Here is a 22,878-nt window from a genome sequence, read left to right as displayed (position 1 = left end):
CTGTGTATGTCCTAATCTCTCCAGCCCTGCTGTCCAGAAGAATGTGAGAGCTGGAAACTGCTCAGCCCTCTGTGTTCAGAGGTCATTCTCTGGGGAAAAAAAAACTTCAGACACCACTAGGCAGTCACCCCAAACAAAAAATTCCCCAGTGGTGAACTTTCAGTGGCCGGCTCAGGCCTGCCTCCACCCACCTTCACCTTCCCTCCACCAGGAACCATCAGAGCAAACCTAGTCTCAAACTTGGTCTCCCCTTCAGCTTTTAACCTTGCAAAGCAGACCTGTTCAACCAGCCCCTTTGGTAAACAAGACTTGCTTCCTCTACCTTTTCCACCTAAAGCTGACTGGCCTGGAGGAGCGCACCAGGAAAAGCTGGGGCTGACCAGGCCTGGACAGCGGCTCCTTTATGGGTGGGTGTGGGGCAAAGAGCCCAGGCGGAAGCCAGGTTCTAACTAGTTCAGCCCTGCTGAAAACCACCTGCCCTTCTCTGGCCCTCAGATTCAAACAAGAAAAAAAAAATAAAGCAGAAGAAGGAAGAGAATGTGACGCAGCCTTCATTAACTTCTCTGCCTGTTTCTGACCTAGGTTTGACCAGAACACTCGGTAAACTGACCTTTAGAGCCCGAGGGTTGCAAGCACTGGGTGGGAAGCAGAAGAGGGCCTCTCCCATGGGAGGTTCCCTGACATTCCCACGTCTTCTCTCCCCTGCAGCCCCTTGACATCCCAGACCTTTGATTCTATGATAACCTTTGTCCCCTTCCCTGCATGACAGAATTCTGAGACAGTCACACAGAACTTCCTAGTCCCAGTCTCTCCTGTCTCCTTTCCTCAGCTGGCCGCAGGAGCAGAGTCCTTCACTGAAAAGTTACAAGTGGGGAAATCACAGTGGAGCCCCTGTGGAAGAAGAATAGAGTCCAAACCCAAAGTCAACTAGTGAGTGTGAGGTCAGGCTGAGCTGTAAGAAATCAAATCTACAACAACAAAACAGAAAACAAACAACAACAGGGGCTCGCAATATATCCCTAAGTCTCTGCCCAGACCTGAGGTAACGGAGGTGAGCCAAACTCTGATCTCTTCTATTGGACCTAGGACCTCCATACCTGTGCCTAGCCCAGTGTGTTCCCTGCACATGTAATCTGGCTACTCGAGGAACCAACTGGAGATCTGGGCTTGAAGAGATGATCCTGAGAATCCTCTAGAAGCCACACCCCCAAGCAGAAGAGGGACAGTGACACGGGGACTCTGAACAGAAGAGCAACAGAGGGCATTTACAACCTGCAGCCTCCGCCCCACACTTGATAAGCTCTGCTGGCAGTGAACGCATGCATGGCCCTGGCAGGCGTAGAACTCAAAATCTTTTTTTTTTTTTTTTTTTTGGTTTTTCGAGACAGGGTTTCTCTGTGTAGAACTCAAAATCTTGAGAGAAAGGGAGGAACCACCCAAACTACAGCACTAGTAACCACGTTCTTCCTCTAAACCCCATAAAAGAAGCCCCAGGCTTCTCACTCTGTGGCCAGCTGCTCTTTGACGACACAGTCCTCCCTGACCTGTACAATTTACTGAGTACTTAGGTAGTCTGCGTGCACCTTTTGTCTCTCACACCCTAGATACTCAATCATATCACCTAGACACACTAGTAGTGCACAGTTGCTTACAGGGGCACACAAAAGCACAGTTGGGACCGTCCATGACCACAGGAGTGTCTAGGCCCCTGGAACTCATCGAGCACAGAGCGCTCCCAACAATTAGTTTCTAGGCCACTCTGCCTTACTTCCCTGTGGTTGTCATTTGTGCACAAGCAAAAAGCAACGTCTGTTTGCAGAAAGTACCCCCAACACACACAGAGATGGGATGACTCAACAAGGGTTCTATATGGCCCCCAGACTCTCTGGGGTCCCTCTGGGGACTCAATCCATCCCTCTGCTGAGTGCTAGGAGGAGGGATGGGCAGGAGGTGGCAGAGGAAGGTACCAGCCTGTGAGTGAAGGTGAGGACAGCTGTCGTATTGCCAGCAGTTAGGTTTTAACTAGGCCACCACTAGGACAAACACACTACTCCTCTCTATCTCTGTCCCTTCTATTTTTAAGACAGAAGCGCTGCCAAGCAAGGTATGTGTTACAAGCTGTCTGCTTCGGAAGCCAGGCCTCACCTACCAGGTAGAGTCTCACAGGCACCACCTGCTTCCACCAGCTCCACCCTGTGGACAACACGAGCTGTCTTAGAACGACAAACTCCTTCCACACTCCCTTCCTCCCCTATAGTCTATGTTCCTCCAGTGATAGGCGGCCACACCCCTGCAGACCCTTTCCAGGGAGCCTCATGACCCACAAGACGCAGCTACAACGCCTCTAAATGACCAACTTTGCAGCCTCAACTTTCCCAGTGTCACCAATGTGACATGCTTCACACGGCTCTGCCCAACTTTCACCCTCTCCCTCCAACACCCATGATCCCAATAAGCCCCTACATGGTTTTCAAGATCAACCTGGAGGCTTGACCAGCATCCCAAGCTTTCCCTGACCTGCCTGCCACTTGTCCACCAAAGTTCCCAGGGTCCCCTTATCAAATCATTTGCATGGTGTCCTCTAGTTGGTGACACAGCTGTGTCACGTCTAGCCCAGGCTCGGTGCTTCTTGGGCACACCAGTGGGGCTGTGAATCATTAACTTGGTGCTTGCTATGTATGCACCAGAAGTTACTGGGAGCACCATATAGCAGTAAACAACCCAGACAAAACATCTACCTTGAACTGACCTTCTAGTACTAATAAAAAGCCAGCACACACAAATAGTTTCTACACTCAAGACCTTCGTGAGTACCCTACATTTTTAACCCCATCACACTTATCATTATTCCCATTTCACACATGAGGAAGCCGAGGCCCCAGATTATATACCTGCTCAGGATCACACCACAAGTCAGGAAGTGGCAGGGCTGACCTCAAACACAGACAACCCTGCGTCAGAACCTGTGTTCCTAACCTCTGTCCAATCTGCTTATTCTTCTCATTTGGATGCTCACAGAGCCTAGGCCTGAGCTAGCTGTATGTTAATACATCAAGGGCTCAATGAAAATCCACCTCAGAAGAGACCCTCAATGACAAATGCTGGATCAGTCCTCCCTGCCACCCCAGCCTAAGACCCAAAGCTTCCCTGGCTAGTCAGCCCCCACGCTGTTCCCTCCTGGGTACTTCCCTCCGTGCAGCCTCCACGCTGTTCCCCCTGGGATCTCACCACACTCTCTGGCCATCCCTTCACCTGAAGCGGAATGGCTACCTTAACTCCCCAGCTACCTGGACTTAATACTCCCCGGAGGCACAGCAAAGGTAGGTAAAGAAATGCTAAACTGAGTTCGAACCTCCCCTCCAGCTCCTCCATCATTACTGGAGCCTTTTCTGCCTTGCCACAGGAAGGAAGGCAGGGCTCAGGGAGACAGGACTTGTGCTACAAATTATACTCAGATTGCCACCACAAGTGTTACCAGCCAAGGTCACAATTAGGATGCAGCACTGGACACTGGACCTTTTTATCCGCTTGGTTAAACCTGACAGGACAACTGATGCTGTCGTTGGAAAATGCCCATCACTAAGATGCTGAGCTGGCTGGACAAGACATCCAGGTGATCCCTGGAGGCCTGTGTGACTGGAGCCAAGGAACTGAGGAATCTCCCACCCACATCTGGACAGCACAACTACTACAGAGGATAGACCGCCTGGGACACAAATATGAGCCAGATGTATTAATACCCCACATACTTTTGTTGTTGCCTTTTGGGGGAGTGATGTTGTTTAATTTTCTTGAGACAAGGTGTTACAGTGTTGCCCACGGTGCACTTAAGTGCACAATCCTCCTGATTCAGCCTTCCAAGTGCGAGATTACAGGTGAACACTACCACCTGTCTATATTATCCTTGTTTAACCAAGGCAAAAGAACCTTGGGAAAGACAGCAACACTCATCCCATTTTACAGAGGCTTAATAAGCCACCCAGTTCCACAGCCCATGTGCTCTCTCATGACCCCATAGCCATGCTAACTGAAGTCTAGAGTAAGTCAGCTGAAGCTGGGTGTAAGGCCAAGTCGGGCTAAGGCCTCCGTATTGGGAGAGCCAGGAACTCTGAGTGGTGGTTCCTCCTCTCCCATTTGAGCACACACTAGGCAGGCCCAGCAGACTTTCCCCTGGGAAGGGGTGCCACAGTGAAGTACACCACAGAGGCCCAGTGAACCATATCAGCTCATAAAGATAGTCAGGAAAGGGAGACTGAGGCACACCAGTAAGAAAAAGTCAAGAATTTGAGGCAGACCAGTTGTGGCATAAGCTTTTTGTTTATTATTGATTTTTTATTGAGCTCTACATTTTTCTCTAGTGGCATAAGCTTTTAACCTCAGACGCAGAAGCTGACAAATCTTTATGAGTTCAAGAATAGAACAGTCTCCATAGACAGTTGCAGGCCAGCCAGGGCTACATATAATAAAAAGTGGGGGGCTGGAGAGATGGCTCAGTGGTTAAGAGCATTGCCTGCTCTTCCAAAGGTCATGAGTTCAATTCCCGGCAACCACATGATGGCTCACAACCATCTGTAACGAGGTCTGCTGCCCTCTTCTGGTCTGCAAGCACACACAGACAGAATATTGTCTACAAAATAAATAAATATTTAAAAAAAAAAAAAGAAAAAGTGGGTATGTTGGCTGGTCTTATGTCAACTTGACACAAGCTAGAGTCATCTGAAAGGAGAGAAACTCAACTGAGAAAATGCCTCCATAAGATCCAGTTGTAAGACATTTTCGTAATCAGTGATTGATGGGTAGGTCCAGCCCATTGTGGATGGTGCCACCTCTGGGCTGGTGGTGGTACACACCTTTAACTCCAGCACTTGGGAAGCAGAGGCAGGCAGATATTTGAGTTCGAGGCCAGCCTGGTCTACAAAGCAAGTTCAGAACAGCCAGGACTACACAAGAAACCCTGCCTCAATAAATAAATAAGTAAGTAAATAAATAAATAAATAAATAAATAGGTCGTGGGAAGCAAGCCAGTAAACCTCTGCATAAGCCTCCAGAATCCTTCCCTGTTTGAGTTGCTGTCCCAACTTCCTTCAGTGATGAACAGGACTTCAAAGAGTAAGCCAAATACACACTTTGCTCCCCAGCTTGCTTTTTGGCCATGGTTCTTTGCCTCAGCAATAGAAATCCTGACTAAGACAGCAGGGTTGTGAGGAGAATGAATATGAATGAATGAATGAAAATGAACTTGAGCCTGGCATAGTGGCTCACACCTATAATCCCAGCACTCAGTAGGCTGAAGCAAGTGGACTGCCATGAGTTCCCCAACAGCCTGACTACAGTTGCTGAACTGCAGAGTGAAACCAAGGCTACACAGAGAAACCCTGTCTCGAAAAACCAAACCAAACCAAACAAAACAAAACAAAAGGCCAGGATGGTGGTGCGCACCTTTAATCCCAGCAGTGGCAGATCTCTGAGAGTTCAGGGCCATCCTGTCTACAGTGAGTTCCAGGCCAGCCAGGACTACACAGCAAAACCGGGGACATAGCTAAGTCAGTAAGTGTGTGCTATGCAGGCTTTTAGACTAGAGTTCCACACCCAGCACCCATGGAAAATGTTGAATACGGTGGAACAAACTTATAAACAAAGTACTGGGGCAGAAGAAATAAGCAGATCCTTGGGCATCCCTGGTCAGCCATCTCAACCTAAGCAGCAGGCCAAACCCAGTGAAATCCTGTCTCAAAATAAAACAGAAGATAGTTCCTGAGAATCAACAGCCAAGGATGACCTCTAACCTCCACACCCAAGTGCACACACAGGCACGTATAATCTCCCATATGCATACACCCACCCATCCATACCCACCTACACACAGGTTCCAGACCTTCAGGTGCCAACCTCAAGCTCAGCTAGGCCCCTGATTGAGTTACCAGGTCTGCTAAGCCCCTTCCCATAAGATGAAGCATTAGAACCTGGGGGGTTCCCTGAGTTCCCCCCTGAGATAGGACACTTCTGCTTCCAGCCCAGGGGCCACTGCTCCATCACCAGCCCCTTGTCAAAGCAGGACGTTGGGACAGGAAAGTCATCACCTTCTCTCTGCCCCATCCTACAGTCTTCCTCCCACAAGAAGTGTCCACAGACAGTTGCTGAGAAATGACCTCTGAAGTGACTTCCAAAGCCCAGCCACAAGTAGCAGGAAAGCTCTACTAGGGGGCAGATCCTTCCCCTGGGGACACACTTTGGTTTTTCCTTTTTTAGCTTTACTTTATTTATTTTTGTGGTCGTGTGTGTGTGTATGTGTGTGTACACGGAGAGATCAGAGAACAACTTTGTATAGAGAAAGTTCTCTCTTTCCACCCTTCGTGGGTTCCAGGGATCGAGCCTGCTTCATCAGGCTTGCACAGAAAGCATCTTTATCCCCTGAGCTATCTCATGGGCCCATTAATTTTGAAATCCTATCTCCACTTCAGGTGGCACTAGGGAAGGAGACTTCATCTCTACAGACTGCCAAAGTTACAGACGTGAACCAGGACGGCTGTCTCCTCTCCCAGACGCTGCCCTCCTTGTGGAAGAACCTTCAGTCTGCCAGATATGGGAGGGGAACAACCCAGGGAGAGGCGGCCCTAGATGCTGGTAGCTGTCCTGTACCCTTTGCACCTGGTACTTGGCACGAGACAGGCAGGGGGCAGCGTGGTCAGACCCCAGGCCTGCCTGGACAAGCTGTGGCCCCAGTGTAGCACAGTCCACGCCCTCTACAAAGCCAGCCACCTCCTCAGATCCCCACAAAGCCCAGGAACTCATCTACTGTGCCCCTGTTATGGGGAGAGGTGGCAATGCCTGCCACAGTGGGACTCTGCCCAGAAGCTTCCTCAACAAAAGACTCCCCAAGTTTGTTCCCCGTAGTGTTACCAAGTGTAACACACCTCTCTTTCACGGGCCCTAGCCTCTAACTGAACTTGTACAGGTTGAGTGTTTTTTCTGAAACAAATCCCCTGGCCTCCACAGTACTGACTGTCAGGATTGGTGGAGGCAGGCCAAGCAGGCAAAGGGGCTGTGGTAACACAAATAAAGGCTGCTAGGCAGCGCTTGCCCTGCTACCTAATCCAAGGGAGATTAAAAGAGCTGTTCCTGTCGAGTCTGGTGTGCATGTCAGTGTAGACAGACAGACATAAAATAAACAAATAAGTAATATGTGTTGCAAACCTGTAATCCCAACGCCCAAGAGGTAGAGGCAGGAGGACTGCCCGCAAGTCCCAAGGCACATCAATTTATGTAGGGGGTTCCAAGCCAACCACAATACATGATAAGAGTTTGTCTCAAAATAAAGTAAAAACAACAGCAAAACCCTACACAAACACAAAATAAGTAAATCAGGACTTAAGAAAACCAACTGGCTTCTCCTTCTACCCATCCTATAGCTCACTTTTAAGAACAAACTCCAAAACCTTCCTGCTTAGTCTAGGAGGTAACCAGTACCAACTCAGCGCCCCCCACCTCAGATGCCAAGATCATCTTCAAGACAGTATCATCTTCCAGCACTGAGCACCCAGGCTGCTTTCAGAATAAAGGGGTGCACTATGAGTTCTAATTTAAATATCTATTGCCAGAACTTGAAGCTAATTACTTTCCTTTCCCCCAAAGAATTAATATCCTCTGCATTTAAGAACCCATCTGGTGCCAAACACAGAGACACACCTACAGTCTCAGGTGAGGAGGGTTGGAAAAACCAAAGGCGACCAGCTCAGAGAGGCCAGCTGAGCTCTCTCCAGCTCCTGCTCACACGTCAAAGAGAAAAAAAGTAATTATTCAAAGCCTACATAAATGGATGTAATTTTAGGTACTACCAGTTCCATTTAAAAATGCATGCATGGGTACAGTGATTATAGATATTTAGCTCACAGCAGCTGTCTGTCTATTATTTTCTAAATTCCAGCTCAAAATGTGCTAAGAAAAATGCTTTTCTGAGAACTCCCCTGGCCAGGCTACGCAGGCATTTCTCCTCCCTTGAACCCTGACCGTGGGCTCTGGTCCTTCTTCCCATTTCAGCTCATAAAGTCTTACTTTCACCCAACTCTAACCTACTCTTCTTATAAATCAGCCTGTTTCTGGGGAGACAGGTCAAAGGTTAAACCAGCAAACCTGCATATCTACTTGGCTGAACATTGACCCTGTACCTGACACTGTCCGTGGGGAGCTGGGGAGCTGTTTGGGACACAGAGTCACAACCCTAGTCCGGCTAGGAGACCCCAGGACCAGCTCAGAGATGACAAGATCAGTATGTTGGTGTGGGAGGTCCTCCTGTTAATGTGTTGTTTCTATTGGCTAATGAATACAGAAACTGCCTTGGCTTGTGATAGAGTAAAGCTCTACAGAGTAGAGTAGGCGAAAACTAAACTGAATGCTGGGAGAAAGAAAGCCACCACCGGGAACAGACAAACCAGAACCTTGCCAGTAAGCCACAGCCTCGTGGTCACAGCCTCGTAGCGATACACAGATTAATGGAGATGGGTTCATTTAAGATATGAGTTGGCCAGAAATACGTTTAAGCTATTGGCCAAACAGTACTGCAAATAATATGGTTTCTGTGTAATTATTTCGCGGCTGAGCAGCCAGGAACAAACAAGCAGCCTCACACAACAGTATGGTACTGTCACTTACCATCACCACCATCTGCTGGCACTCAGTCTCCCACGCAAGACAGCCATCCCTGGTTCTGAGCTGCAGCCTGCTTGCCTCCAGCCAGGCCTCCTCTGCCCTCAGAGAATCTCTACGTACTTGTGGTTTCTGAGGTGGGAGATCACCACCCTCAGGAAGACATAATCCCCACTCTATGGTCAGCCTCGAGATTGACCAGATCATTATTAGACTGGAGGCATAACCTGGGCAGAGGTGAGAGTGGTACAGTCCATCTCCACAGGAAACAAGACCAGACTCCTGCTCCCAGAATTTCCTCTGAGCAAAAGCATGGGCACTGACAGACAGTTGTAGCCTGGCCCCTAAGACCTTTCATCCAGCTCTATCTGACTGACTGGCATGGATGAGGAGCTTCTGCCATGAATGACACATACCCACAGGCCTACAATGTGCAGAGCCGTGGGCACGGACCTGCAGCTAGGTTATCACTTTTCCTTCTCAAATGACACTGGGAGGAAAAGAGCATCACTGCTGTGCAGATGCAGAAGCTGAAATTAGATGTGGTTTCACTTTCAGCACCATGAGAACCACCTGTGGCACCTGTGTGGGTTCCCAGCTCTGCCCCCAGAGGCTTAGATCCAGGCTCTAGCTGAAGCAGCTCATTAAGTGTGTCTAATAGAGACACCGAAGTTACTGCCTACCTGCAAATGAGCAAGATGCCCTGCCTGATAGTCCAAGCTGGAACCCCAAAGAAGCCTTCCAGGAGGGCAGCACAGAGAGCAGGAAGTGAAAAGGACATACCAATCCCAAGCCCAGGAAACCTGTTCATGCTCCCTCTGGATAGACACAGTCACGAAACTCTCTCAAGATCAATAACTGCTCTTTGGTATTCAGCACCAATCATTTAGTTCCCAGCTTTCAATTACACACCCGTCTCAATACAAAATCATAGTTTTCAGTGAGGCATGCTGGCAAGCCTGCAGTCCCAGTACTTGGGAGGCTGGGATAGGAGAACTGCCATGAGTTCAAGACCAGCCTGGACTACAAAATGAGATCCTGTCTAAACAACAAGAACAAAGATGAAAAGGAAAAGCAAATAGGCACAAATCTCCCTTTCTAGCCAGGCTTCAGGAGACTTTTCCAAGGACAGTACAGCAGCCCCTTGGCCAACAGCACTGCATCTCTCCTAGCAAGGCACGTCCTTCACAGAACTAACAAAGCAGCCGTGCTAAGGGTTAATTCTCAGCATGTGCACTGCTCTAGCTGGTCCACGAAGCCATCGTGGTCACTACCCCCACTTTCTAGGTAAAGAAACATGAGGACACAGAGACTGACATGGCCCAAGCTAGAGACAGAATCAGGGTTTCAAGCCAGCACTCAGATTATAACATCACTGGTTTGTTCTTTTTGATCAGGGTTTCATGTAGACCAGGCTAGCCTTGACCTTACTGTGTAACTAAGGATAATCTTGAAATCCTGATCCTCCTGCCTTCACCTCCTGCCACCCATGCCAGGCTTAGGCAGAGCTTGGGGCTAAACCCAAGGCTTCGTGCAAACTGTGCAAGCACTTCACCATTCAAGCTCCACCCCCAAGCCAGCATCCTTGGTCTATAACCACTGTGAGGCTCCAACTCAGACCAGCAATGGGAGCCCCTTGGGCAATGTTCCACCATCCCTATCCCATCAGCCCTCCTTCCTGAAGCCAAGTTGCCATTGCAGACTTTGATCCAGGGCCCAACCAACACCTCCACTCCTCACACAGATGCTATGACCCACACCACCTGCTCCCCAGAACATGTCAGCACTGGCTTGCTGCACAGCTGCCTGCCTTCCTCAATCTTCCCATGAAGATTCTCAGTCCCCTCCTCTCAGAGCCCAGCCCCCAACACCCAGACTGAAACTGGTCAGGATCCACTCTGTTCTTGCCCTGGGCATTGCTGGAAGCAGGTAATATCTTCTGTCTCTGTCCACAGAGCCCAGTGTGAAGACCCTTCTGCTTCCAACCCTGTAACTGAATAGATGACTCTGCCAAAATCACCCAGTCTCTGGCTAAATTCTCTAATGAGGCACTTGCCTCTTCACAACCCACTGGGTCCATCTACGGACAACTATGGCCAACTCAGTTTACAAATGGAGACAACACAAATATGGCAGTTTTTGAGACCTCGTCTGGTCCTGGCCTATAGGAAGGCCAGGCAGCATCGGCCTGAGCACAGGATGGAATGGTCCTCACTACATTCACACACGGTAGAATGGGTTCCTGGGAGACCCAGCAGAGTGAGTGCATGCTAACTCCAAGCTGCCAGGCCTAGATAGGAAGTGCTGGAGAGTCCCTGAGAGCACTAGCTGAGACGGTCTGGGATGTGGACATGCTCTCTGGCAGGCCCTGAAAGACAGCCTGGCTCTTTAAGTAGGCTTAAGAGGCTCATCGGTCCCTAAACTGGGTCAGTTGACATCTGGGGAGGAGGGAAAAGGAGAGGTGGAAAGGATTAAGGGGGGGTACTCCAAATGAAGAGCTCCACACCTCCCTCCAGAGCACCAGGAATCTCCTCATCACCCTTACCTGCCTGAGAAGCACAGCTCACTCACTCTTTCCTCAGGGGGTCTTTCTGAGGGAAGCCCAAGATGCTTCAGCCTTGGGATCCTCTGGGAAGGTGCAGAGAAGGAATGGGAATTGGAGCAGGAGGCACCATGGGCCAGGGTAGAAACAACACTAAATTTGGAGTCAGGATGACTCAAGTTCAAGTCCCAACTGATGCTCTGGTTGCAGGCAGCTCTTTAGCCCGGTCTTACAAATGACAATTGAAATGCCTGCCTCTAGGAGTCGTTTTACTGTAAAGTGTCAGAGGTTGACACCTATGATCTGAAAAACACCAGACACCTTGTCTGTTCTCCAGTGGCCAAGGCTGATACCAGATGGCTGCCAGGTTAAGGAGCACCACTCACACAGCCTAGGAAGGAGACAGACCCCAGCTTTCCACACCACCCTGGGCTCTTGCAGCCTAGATCCCTATGCCTAGGCAAGTACCTGTGACCTCAGGCAGTCTGGCCCTTTACAGACAAAGGGCAGTTGAGGGTTTTTGCTTCAGGGTTCTTAGCATGCTTGTTATTTACTTAGTTTGATTGTATGTTTTGAGACAGGGTTTTGCTACAGGCTGAGCTCAAACTCACAGCATTGATGCCCCTGCCTCAGCCTCCTGCGAGCTGAAAGTCCAGGCATTCACCACAATGTCTGTCTTAATTAACTCTTTACTTGGAAGCACTGTAAATGTATGTAAAAGGTGCAAGGGTAAAGAGAATACGAAGATGGATGGCAGCTCAAGAGCACCTGTTCTTCCAGGGGACCTAGGCTGGGTTCCCAGCACCCACAATCACCTGTATGTAACTCCAGTTCCAGGGAACCCAACTCCCTCTTCTGACCTCTGCAGGCACAAGGCACACATGTGGTGCACAGATATAAACAAAGGGAAATTTTCATAAACATAAAATAAAATAAACAAATCCATAAAAGGCTGGTTGGCTTGCTTGCTTGCTTCCTTGCTTGCTTTTCGGTTTTTCAAGACAGGGTTTCTCTGTGTCACAGCCTTGGCTGTCCTGGAACTCACTCTGCAGACCAGGCTGGCCTTGAACTCACAGAGATCCTCCTGCCTTTGCCTCCCGAGGGCTGGGATTAAAGTGTGTGTGGTGGCTCTGATCAAGCTGGATGAGAGGTAGTCTAGTACAACTCAGTCCAAGCAAATTCAGCCCAGATTAGAAGCCAAGCCTGGCAAAGTGGCACAAGCTTTTAATCCCAGCACTTAAGAGGAGATGGAAAGAACTCTGTGAGTTCAAGACCAGTATGGTCAATCCAGAGAATTTCAGGTCAATCACAGCTACATAAGAACGCCCTGTAGAAAGAGAGAAAGGCAGCGGGAGAGAGAGAAAGAGGGAAGGAGGGAAGAAAGGAAGGAAGGAAGGAAGGAAGGAAGGAAGGAAGGAAGGAAGGAAGGAAGGAAGGAAGGAAGGAAGGAAGAAAGGAAGATGACCTGAGGTCACAGTAGCTGCTGGGTGGCTTTCCTCCAGGCACTAACAATGTTTTGGGGACTAAGACCCAAAGAGACCAGAAAGTCAATGACTGGTCTCCCCAATACTTCCTTGTCACCTAGGACTTTGGAGAGAAGCTGGCACCTCCTGGGGCAGATGTTTTTATTTGGGAAAATGCAAACCCATACAGCAGACTTGATACAGGTACCAAAGCAGTGATCCCAAGATAGGTAAGGAAGAGGATGAATCAATTGTAAAGTCTGCAGAAGTCAGGTGTGGTGGAGCAGGCCTGTTATACCAGCACTTGGGGGGCAAAGGCAGGAGGATCAGCAGTGTGGCCAGCTTGGGACTCACAGTAAAACCCTGTTTTGACCACCAAGGGTGGGAAGTCATTCAGTGGTAGAGAGCTTGTGCAGCAGTTCCAGTGCCCTGAGTTCCAACCTCAGCACAGCAAAAATGAAGTCTGCATATATGACATTTTCTCTATCTCAGTCTCCTAGGAAAGCAGATCTTCCTTCCCCTTCTGTCGTTAAATTTATAGTCCCATGTCCCCTTCTGTCATTAAATCTGTGGTTCCTGTGTCTGAGAAGCCCACGCTAGGGTAAAAATACCTCCAGGCCTTTCCCAGAGCCTGGAAAAGGGGAACTAATAGGTGACTGTAGAAAATCACTTTACCCTATGGACCAGATCTCTACAGCCAAAATAAAATCATGTTAAGAGTTGAACCAGATAATGTTCATGGAACACTCTGCAGACAACAAAAACATTCATTCAAAACGCTTCTCTTTCCCAGAAGTCAAAAAACAAATGTTTTGACAGCCATGTGACAAGAGGCAAGCACCACCATAATCCTCCAGGTTCTTCCCTGTGCCAATATTGACTCACAACACCACGCCAGTCTGAGATGCTGACTCCCACAAGGAGCTGGAGTGGGCATCGCAGTAAGCCACCCAGCATCCCACATCCTAGTTGGTCCTGCTAGCTGCCTGCCCTCCAAAAACAGTGACTTGACCTAGAGTCATGTATATGCAATTCAATGATCCACTACTGAGCGGGAACCCCCCATCCCCCTGCCCTTTTCTTACTTTTATATTTGCATCACCTCACTAAACAGCCTGCACCGGCTCTGGACTCAATTGCTCTGTAGCCCAGGAAGATCTGGGATTTGCCATCCTCCTGCTTCCTGCTCGTAACCTTCTCGTCAAAACCCTAACAAGTGCCAAATCTGTCCCCTTAGTAAGTAAAGAGAATAAAAAGACTGTCCCGAGGCACAAGCAAGTGTTTCTTATTATTTTCTCTTTTGTAGTGCTGGGAGCGGAACCCAGTCCTCCAGTACTCAACACAGAAGAGACTCAATGCAGGAGAGATTCCCACCCACCCTCTTCACATAGACCTACCTGCTGCAGGGGTAACTGGCTCCCCCACGGGTCAAGAGCCTGGCAGCTTTAACCATTTTTCTTAGAGGTTTCTCCAGCTCTTTGGAGGGCCTGTTTTGAGATTGTGCCACAAACCACAGCTTTAAATCCTTCCTCCAGCTTTTCACAGAAAACTGTTAGTACTTTCCCACAGATCCAGTGCTAAATCCGTGATCCGGCTTTTCCCCCACCCCCATAAAGTCACCAGGAAGTGCAAGGTAAAGTGTGGGGTTATACCCAAACCAGCCAAGCGGGAGAGCCTGCTCGCCTTCCAACAATGAGGCTTCAGGAGTTCCATTTCAAATACACGTATGCCATTAGCACCCAGAATCATTGTGAGACTGTCAATTTCTGGTCTGAAATAAAGTTCTGGAAATGCTGTGTCCAAGTTTCAATAGCTTTCCTCAAGGGACTTCCAGCTAATAGGGACATCCCCCTCGACATCTGTCACATCTGGTTGACTTTTCACTACCTCTTTAAACTGACTGAAAGATGAGGTGCTACATGCACAAGGCACATCCTAAAAACCGGGTATGGTCTACAGCAGGGTGTCTTTGAAGGAGGCTAGAAGCCATGGCTCTCGCCTAGCCCAGCTTTCCTGCTTCTCCCAGCCTATGTCCCTATGCGCCACGTGGCCTCCCTTCCCCTCACCCTGTCCAGTGGGCCTTGAGCCTGCACACTCCCATACTGTGTTTTACAGGAGGGCATGGTGCTGATGAGTCATTCAGCATCAGAGATGAAATGACCTAATATCTACATGTAAATCAATATTGATATTTGATATATATAGACATGAATTAGAAAACATATAATATATACTTTAAGCTTTTTTTACTTAGAATGATATTAAACAAACCAGAAAATAGTGATGTGCACCATTAATCCCAGCACTGGGGAGAGGCAAAAGCAAGCAGACCTCTCTGAGTTTGAGGCCAGCCTAGTGTAAGAGCAAATTCCAGACCAGCCAGGGCTATGCAGTGAGACTGTCTCAAAAAACAAAAACAAAAACCACATGAAATAGCAAATTAAAAAAAAATGACAAGTCTAAAAAATATGGAAAAGGAACAAGTTTTATATTGTAGATTTGTTGATTTATCTCCTTTTGTTTGACAAAGGGGCTCAAGTAACCCAGGCTGGCTTCTTTATACAATTCAGTATTATATCTGAAGATGGCCTTGAACTCTTGGACTTCCTGACTCCACCTCCAGAATGCTAGAATTGTTGGTTGAACACAGTCTTACATTGCAGCTTTGTTTTGTTGTTGTGTTTTGGAGACAGAGACTCCAATAGGTCAGAGTCTCCTGTAGTCCCACAGGGCTCTAACTCAGTGTGTCACAAAGGACGACCTTGGACTCTCGCTAGCCTCAACTACTCCCAAAGAACAAAGACTAGTGTGACCACACCCATTTGACTACAGCACCTTCACTGCCCCCCCCCCTTCAATAAAGGGCCTTTCCTTTTCATTTTGCATGGGACCTGGAAGCTACATCACTGGCTCTGCCCCTAGGGTGTTTCAGACCACAGAGCTGGGGGAAACAATAAAAAAAACAGCTCCACTCCAAGCCTTCAGTGTGTCTTACTCAAGTCCTACTACCTAGGGAATGGCACCTGCACAGGACGGCCCCACAACTCCCCAAAGATAAGGCTGGAGGACCTGAGCTAAGTGGCACTTTGTTGGTCCCTGTCAGGACCTTGGAACAAAGGTAGAAGATGCCAAGGGAAGTTAAGGAAAGTGGGGGGGTCTAGTCCAGTGGCCAATATATGAGGACATCCCCCGATGTGAAGCACTGAGCTCATATGACCAAGGAGCCAGAAAAGGCTGCCTCAGCCCTATTGGCCAGGATCCTGCTTTGAGTGTTGCTATTGACAATGAGTAACTACATCCAAGATGCCTGGGTCCAAACACCAGCCCCAACAGGTCTTCTCTTGGCTTCCCTGCCTCTATTCCATACACAAGTCTCCTCTCTAGCCAAGAATTTTAAAAGACTGGACTACTTAATGAATACCCAAGGTTTCTTGGGGACACAGCCTCTCCCATGAATACAGAGGACAGATGGACTGGTGCCAAGCCTCAGAAGCCATGGACATGTCTGCTCTCTGAGCAGAGTGTGGTGTCCCCCTGACCCTCAGAACACAGGTGCACAGTCCTAGAGCTGAGCTAATGGCTCAGATCTGTAAGATCCCAACTACTTGGGAACTAAGGCAAGAAGACTGCAAGTTCAAGGCTGGCCTAGGCAGCTCAGTGAGAGTCTGTCTCAAAATGAAGAGTAAAAAAGGCTGGGGCAGGTGGTGCACAGCTTTCTGACAGAGTGTTTGCCTAACACCCTTGAGCACCTAGGTTCATTACATGAGGCTACTGTCTTAAAACAAAACAAAAAGCTAGGTACAGTGAACACACCAATAATTCTAACACTAAGAAAGCTGAAGTAGGGGGATTATTACTTGTCCAAGGCCAGCAGGGCTACAGAGTGAGACCCTGTCTCTAAGTAAATAAATCAGACAACAGCTATGAATAGCAGTAACAGTTCCTGTATTTTTTCTAAGAACTCAAAAAGATTAAGTAAGTACTATGTGGTGCTTAACTAGCTCTTAGGGAGCTAGAAAGTTCAAGGCCAGCGCCCAGGCTACACTGCAAAACCTTGTCTTTAAAAAAAAAAAAAAAAAAAAAAAAAAAAAAAAGAGTGCCAGATGGTACAGATCTCTGTGAGTGCAAGGTCACTCTGGTCTACAAAGTGAGTTCCAGGATGGCCAGAGCCATAAAGTGAGACCTTATATCATTAAAAACAGGAACTGGAAAGACAGCTCAATGGTTAAGAGTCTGTTCTTCCAGAGGACCCAAGTTCAATGTTCAATTCCCAGTGCCCACATGGCAGCTTACAATTGCCTGTAACTCCATCTCCAAGAGATCCAACACCCTCACACAGACATATATGCAAGCAAAACACCAATTCACGTAAAATGAAAATAAATAAATCATGGATGGATGGAAGGAAGGAAGGAAGGAAGGAAGGAAGGAAGGAAGGAAGGAAGGAAGGGAAAGAAAAGGCTGGAGAGATGGGTCAGCAGTTAAGAGTACTGACTGTTCTTCCACAGGATTCAGGTTCAGTTCCCAGCACCTGCATGGCAGTTGAGCTGCCTGTAACTCCAAGATCTGACACCCTCACACAGGCATACATTAAGAAAAATACCAGGGGGCTGGAGAGATGGCTCAGAGGTTAAGAGCATTGCCTGATTTTCCAAAGGTCCTGAGTTCAATTCCCAGCAACCACATGGTGGCTCACAACCGTCTGTAATAGGTGCCCTCTTCTGGCCTGCAGGTATGCACACAGACAGAATATTGTATACTAAATAAATAAATAAATAAATAAATTTTTTAAAAAAAAAAAGAGAGAAAAATACCAACGCACTTGGGTGCTGAGATAAAAGGTGTGCACCACCACCGCCTGGCCACAAAATCTTTTCTTAAAGGGGATGGTCATACCATCTCATCTGTAGTTGGGAGAATCATTAATGTAAAACGTAGCCAAAAGTGCAGAAATAAACTAAAATCCATATCTCATAGTTCAAGGTTTTCTGCTTTAAGAAACAGACTCTAGATTAACATCTCTGCTACACAGGATGCAATGGCACACACCTCGGCTCCCAGCCCTCGGAAGACGGAGACAGGAGGATTCTGAATTCAAAACCAGTCAGGAGGCTGGAGAGATGGCTCAGCAGTTGGGAGCACTGGCTGCTCTTCCAGGGGACCTGGGTTCAATTCCCAGCCCCCACATGGCAGTTCACAACTGTCTGTAACTCCAGTTCCTGGGGATCCGACACCCTCACACAGACAGACACACAGGCAAAACCTTAATGCGCATAAAATAAAGAAATAAATTTAAAAAAAAAAAAGACCAGTCAGTCTAAGGATCACAGCAAGATCTTGTCTCAGAAAACTAGACGAGGCTTAGAGACGACACACTTGTCCAGTATGTGCTATTTCCTGCATTCATGCCTCCATACTTCCAAAGAAATTTAAAAAACAAACAAACAAAATCATGAAAGGAGGAGGGGACTTGTGAAGAAGAAGGGATCCAGAGGGCGTGAGAGTGGATAGGAGGAGTAATGCGGTAGGGGAGGATATGATCAGAACACATTAAACAACTGGACAGGATCTGGAATCACCTGGGGGTGGGGGTGGGGAGCATGATCCAGGAACATCTGTGACTCAGTTATTCAGATTCGGTTAGTTTCTGATCATGCCTGTGAGAGATTATTGGAATTAAGTAAATCGAAATAGAAAGACCCACCTAAAAAGTAAGAAGCATGATTCCTGAGCTTAAAAAGGAGAAAGACAGCAAGCAGCATAAGCATTTTCCGTGTCCTCCTGACTGTCAGTGAAGTGTGAGCTGCTGCTTTGGTTCCTGCTGTCTTGACCCCTGCCATGATAGACTGTGACCTTGAACTGTGAGCTGGAAATAAGCCCTTCTGTGGTGAAACGAATGAGAATGCCCCCCATATAGGCTCATATTTCTGAATGCTTAGTCACCAGGGAGTGGAGCTGTTTGAAAGGATTAGAAGGACTAGGAAGTGTGGCCTTGCTGGAGGAAGTGTGTCACTGGAACTGGGTGTGTGTTTAGAGGTTTCAAAAGCTTTCAAAAGCCCACGCCAGGCCCAGTCTCTCTCTGCCTGTGGATGGGGAGGCATTGCTCCAGAACAATGACTTCTTCATGCTGCCTGCCATGATGAGAATGGACTGACCCTCTGAAACTGTCAGTGAGCCCCAAGGTTTCTTTAGAAGAACTGCCCATGGCCATGGTGTCTCTTCACAATAGAACAGTAACTAAGACAACTTCCTTCAATAAATTGTTCCTGTCCAGGCATTTGATCACAGCAACAGGAAAGAAACGAAGGCATTCATGGATGGTGTTGTCAAAGAACCAAAAGAAAAAAAAAAACCCACCTCTGGTGAGTAACAGGAACAACTGACGCATCCCAAAAACACCACGGGCGCCTTCCCCCCAGTAAGAAAACAAAGTTAGTCATGACTCTGCTCGGTCCCTCTGACTTTACTGACTCTTTAGAAGATGCTCCCCTGCCCCAAATCACAAATCCAGAAATTCTCAGTCTAAGAAAGCAGGCAGGATCAGGCAGATAGTTCAGTGAGCAAGAGGTGCTCACTACGAAGCCTGACAATGACCTCAGTTTGACCCCTTTCTCCAGGAACCACATGATGCCAGGAGAGAACAGACTCCCCAGGATTGTCCTCTGCACACCCCACGGCACACTGCAGCACACATGTGCACGAGCACACATTCGCTCACCCTCTTCCCCAAGCTTCAGTCACACAGCTATCTCAACCTTCCTAACGCTGCGGCCCTTTAATGTCATTCCTCATGTTGTTATGGTGACACTGACCATAAAATTATTTTCATTCTACTTCCTAACAGTAATTTTGTTGTTATGAATTGTAATGTAAATATCCAAGTTTTCCTGTGATGGATTATAATGTAAATATCCATGTTTTCCAATGGACTTAGGTGACTTCTGTTGAAAGAGTTGTCAGACCCCCAGAGGGGTCATGACCCACAGGTTGAGAACCACTGATCTATATGGCCTATTCCCAACTTTTTTTTCTAAAGATTTTTTTATTTATTATGATTCCAGTGTTCTGCCTGCACGTATACCTGCATGACAGAAGAGGGCATCAGATTGTTGAGAGGAAACTGAACTGAGGTCCTCTGGAAGGGCAGCCAGTACTCTTAACCCCTGAGCCATCTCTCCAGCCCCACATATTCCCATCTTAAATGTAAAACAGCAAAATGAGATCATTTTGTTGTAGTTGTTGTTTTTCAAGAGAGATTCCTCTATGTAGCAGGGTTTCTCTGGTTGTCCTGGAACTTGCTTTGTAGACCACGCTGGCCTCAAACTCACAGAGATCCACCTGCCTCTGCCTCCCAGTGCTGGGATCAAAAGTGTGTGCCAACACTGCCTGGCATAAATCTTTTTTTATCATCTATTCAAGCCTGTTTCTACCCCAGCCTTCCCATCTCAAAGATATGGGCACCACCATTCAGGTACCTCTAGAAGTCATCTGTGTGCATGTGTGAGTGGGTAAGGGCATACTTGTGTGCGTTCTTGCATGTACATGTGTACATGTGCATGAGTGTGTATGTATGCATGTACAAATGTGCATGGGTGTGTATGTATGCGTGTACCTGTGGATATACAAGCCAAAAGCCAAGTCAAACTCATGTGTGCTTTTCAGACGTCCACCTTGGTTTTGAGACAGCTTCTCTCCCTGGGACCTGGGACTTACAGACTAGGCTAGGATGACTGGCCAGCAAGCCCCAGACTTTCCTGTCTCCATCTCCCCAGAGCTAAGATTGCAAGTGCACGTCCCTATGCTGGATTTTTATGGGCTCTAACAGGAGTCCTCATGCCTGCGTGACTAGCACTTTAGGAACTGAGTGAGCTCTCTCCCTAGTCCCCTAGGAGTTGTTTTTGAATGTTCTTTCTCTCAGGCAGCGTCCAATCCGTTAGAAAGGTCTAAACCCTCCATTCAAAGCACAGCCTGAATCTAACGACAGTTCTCCGTATCTGTTCTCCACCCTCCATTAGTTTTCTCTGGACCACAGTCATTACTGTGCTTCCCTGGCACAGGTGCCCACCCAGACCCCACTCTGCCTAAAACTGCCAAGCAGAACATGCCATTGTCCCATTTAAAACCTGAGTCTCCCTGTGCTCAGACGAGAGCTTAGCGGCTCTTTACCTTGGTCGTTTCACCATTTACCTCCCTACCTGGGACTCCCCTAGCGCCACTCTCCCTCGGTCACCACCTTCAAGCTACACGCGACTCCTCTCGCTGAACTTGAAGTTTTGGGGGCCTTAAACATTTTTCTGAAATGTTTTGCCCCTACTGGTCACCACTGCAAGGATCCTTCTTGTCATTCAAACTTCAAATGTCACCTGCTCAGAAAACGTCATCACAACCTTCCAATCCAACAAGTCATCCAACACTCCTCACATCCCCTCCTGTTAATTTTCTGCACAGCAGTCGCCGCTGCCTGTTCGCTCAGTTTTCTTTCCTCCTGTAGGTATCAAATCAGAAGGCAGAACAGTGAGCACCTCCTTTCCATAAATCTCATCCATCAGTCCCAGCGAGTCCCAAGCGGCGAAGGAGGCTCAGGGACTTTCTTCACAAATTCTGACCCAGGTCTAAACCGTGTTTCCAACTTGGTGAAGATATGAATTCTGAATCACAGTCCCCCACAGTCCCCCACCTAGTGCCAGTCAAACCACCCGCCGGAAGACCTTTGGCTAGTTCATTCATTCGATAAACAAACATTTACCGAGCTCCTACTCTATGCCAGTGGGGCAAAGGATCAAAGACAATTTCTGACTCCCAGGAACCACAGGAAGCAAAGCGAGGAACGCTGACACACAGGTACCTTCCCGAAGCGGGAAAGAGTAAGACTGTACGCGTGCCCTTTGTGGCTTCGAGGTCATATCCACACAGCCCAACGGACCCAGAGAAACTGGTGGAGCAGCACCCCGCGGCTCAGGCGGCAAAGCTCCCACTCTACGAGCCCAGGCAAAGCAGACAGAGCGCGTTCGTCTGCGACCGGCGCCCGCCGAAGACTCGCGGGTAGAGTTCCAGGATTACCATTGGCTGACCGGGAGCCCCACCCCCATCCCATCACTGGGGAACAGGGATGCAGCCGCCGGGGTCGCGCTCCAACTCTCCTAGGCGATCCCAGCCAGCGTGGCCAGACACCACCTTCCACTAGTGTCGCGGGCCCTCTTTCCCCTCCCTCACTCCCAAGCCCTCAGGCCACACTCCCGACCCACACGAGCCCCACTCTCTGACACCCGCCACTGTGCCCAACGCATGCCCTGGGGGTAGGCGTGTCCCGGGAGCCGCGGAGTTTGCTGGCTCGACCGTGGGCGGGCGGGACCAGGCCAGGCCCCCTGCGGCGCTGCGAGCCCCGGTGCGCGGCCGTCCCCGAGCCCGCCACCCTCGGCCACACAAACCCCGAGGGCCGAGCCCGCCAAGGCTGCGCAGGAGCGAGTCAGGTGCGGCCGCGGTGCGGGCTCACTCACTCGATGAAGAAGCTGGCGCCCTCCTCCGTGAAGCCCTCCTCCCAGCCGCGCGGCAAGTCTGCGGGAAGGCGAGAAAAGTCGGTCAAACTCCCGCGGCCGTGGCGCCCCCCGCACCCGCCACCGCCCCCCGCCGGCCCCGCGCCCACCTGAGCGGATCATGTGACCCGAGTTGACCGGCTCGCCGGTCCGCGGGTGCAGCCAGGTCGTGCAGCCGAGCTGGTCACTGCGGGAGAGGTGCACCTGTTAGCGCCACCGCCCTACACGGCCGCCCCGGGCCCCAGCCCCCGGCGCCCGACCCCACCCGAGTGCCGCCGCCCCCCGCGCACTTGATAAAGAAGACGCGGCCGTCCCGACAGACGCCGTACGACCAGTGCTCAGGTAGGGTGTCCCGCCCGACCGCCGCCGCCATGTTCGCCCAGCGCCAGAGCCCCGGGCCGGGGGAGGGGGGGGAGGGGTGAAGAGGCGGGGCAAGGGGCGGGGCACGGCGAGGGGGGGGGACAGGGGTGCACGAAGTTGGGACTGAGTGAATGGGAGGGATAAGAAACAGGGAGCTGGAGTAGCAAGAAGTGGGGGGCAAGGAGTTAGATGGGGATAGGGAGGGACAAAATGTGGGGTGGGGAGTGTGGGGAGGGGTAGGGAGAGAAGTTCAAGAAGTTGGAAAGAGTGAAGGAGCGAGGCTGAAGTGGGAAGGGGCTGGGGATACGAGCGACTTGGATGGACCTCAGTGTTTTCT

General features: G+C 49.3%; 1 protein-coding gene across 7 annotated transcripts in view; it reads right to left on the bottom strand.

The window, feature by feature from the left end:
- The window catches only part of Plekha7 (pleckstrin homology domain containing A7), a 189,115-nt gene extending 166,544 nt beyond the window's left edge, over positions 1 to 22,571 (bottom strand). For all 7 annotated transcript variants that reach the window (XR_009057559.1, XM_057777368.1, XM_057777369.1 and 4 more), the window contains exons 1-3: positions 22,472 to 22,571; positions 22,292 to 22,368; positions 22,146 to 22,203 (exon numbers count right to left, since the gene is read on the bottom strand). Coding sequence is in view for 6 of the 7 variants with exons in the window: in XM_057777368.1 (XP_057633351.1) it covers positions 22,146 to 22,203; positions 22,292 to 22,368; positions 22,472 to 22,554 (218 nt within the window). In the remaining variant the exon portion in view is untranslated. The remainder of the gene's footprint in view (positions 1 to 22,145; positions 22,204 to 22,291; positions 22,369 to 22,471) is intronic.
- Between the last annotated feature and the right edge of the window lie 307 nt (positions 22,572 to 22,878).

Source organism: Chionomys nivalis, chromosome 8, assembly GCF_950005125.1.
Source record: "Chionomys nivalis chromosome 8, mChiNiv1.1, whole genome shotgun sequence".
Taxonomy (NCBI): Eukaryota; Metazoa; Chordata; class Mammalia; order Rodentia; family Cricetidae; genus Chionomys; species Chionomys nivalis.
Note: the sequence above shows the minus strand (reverse complement) of the source record. Positions and strands in the feature narration are given on the sequence as shown.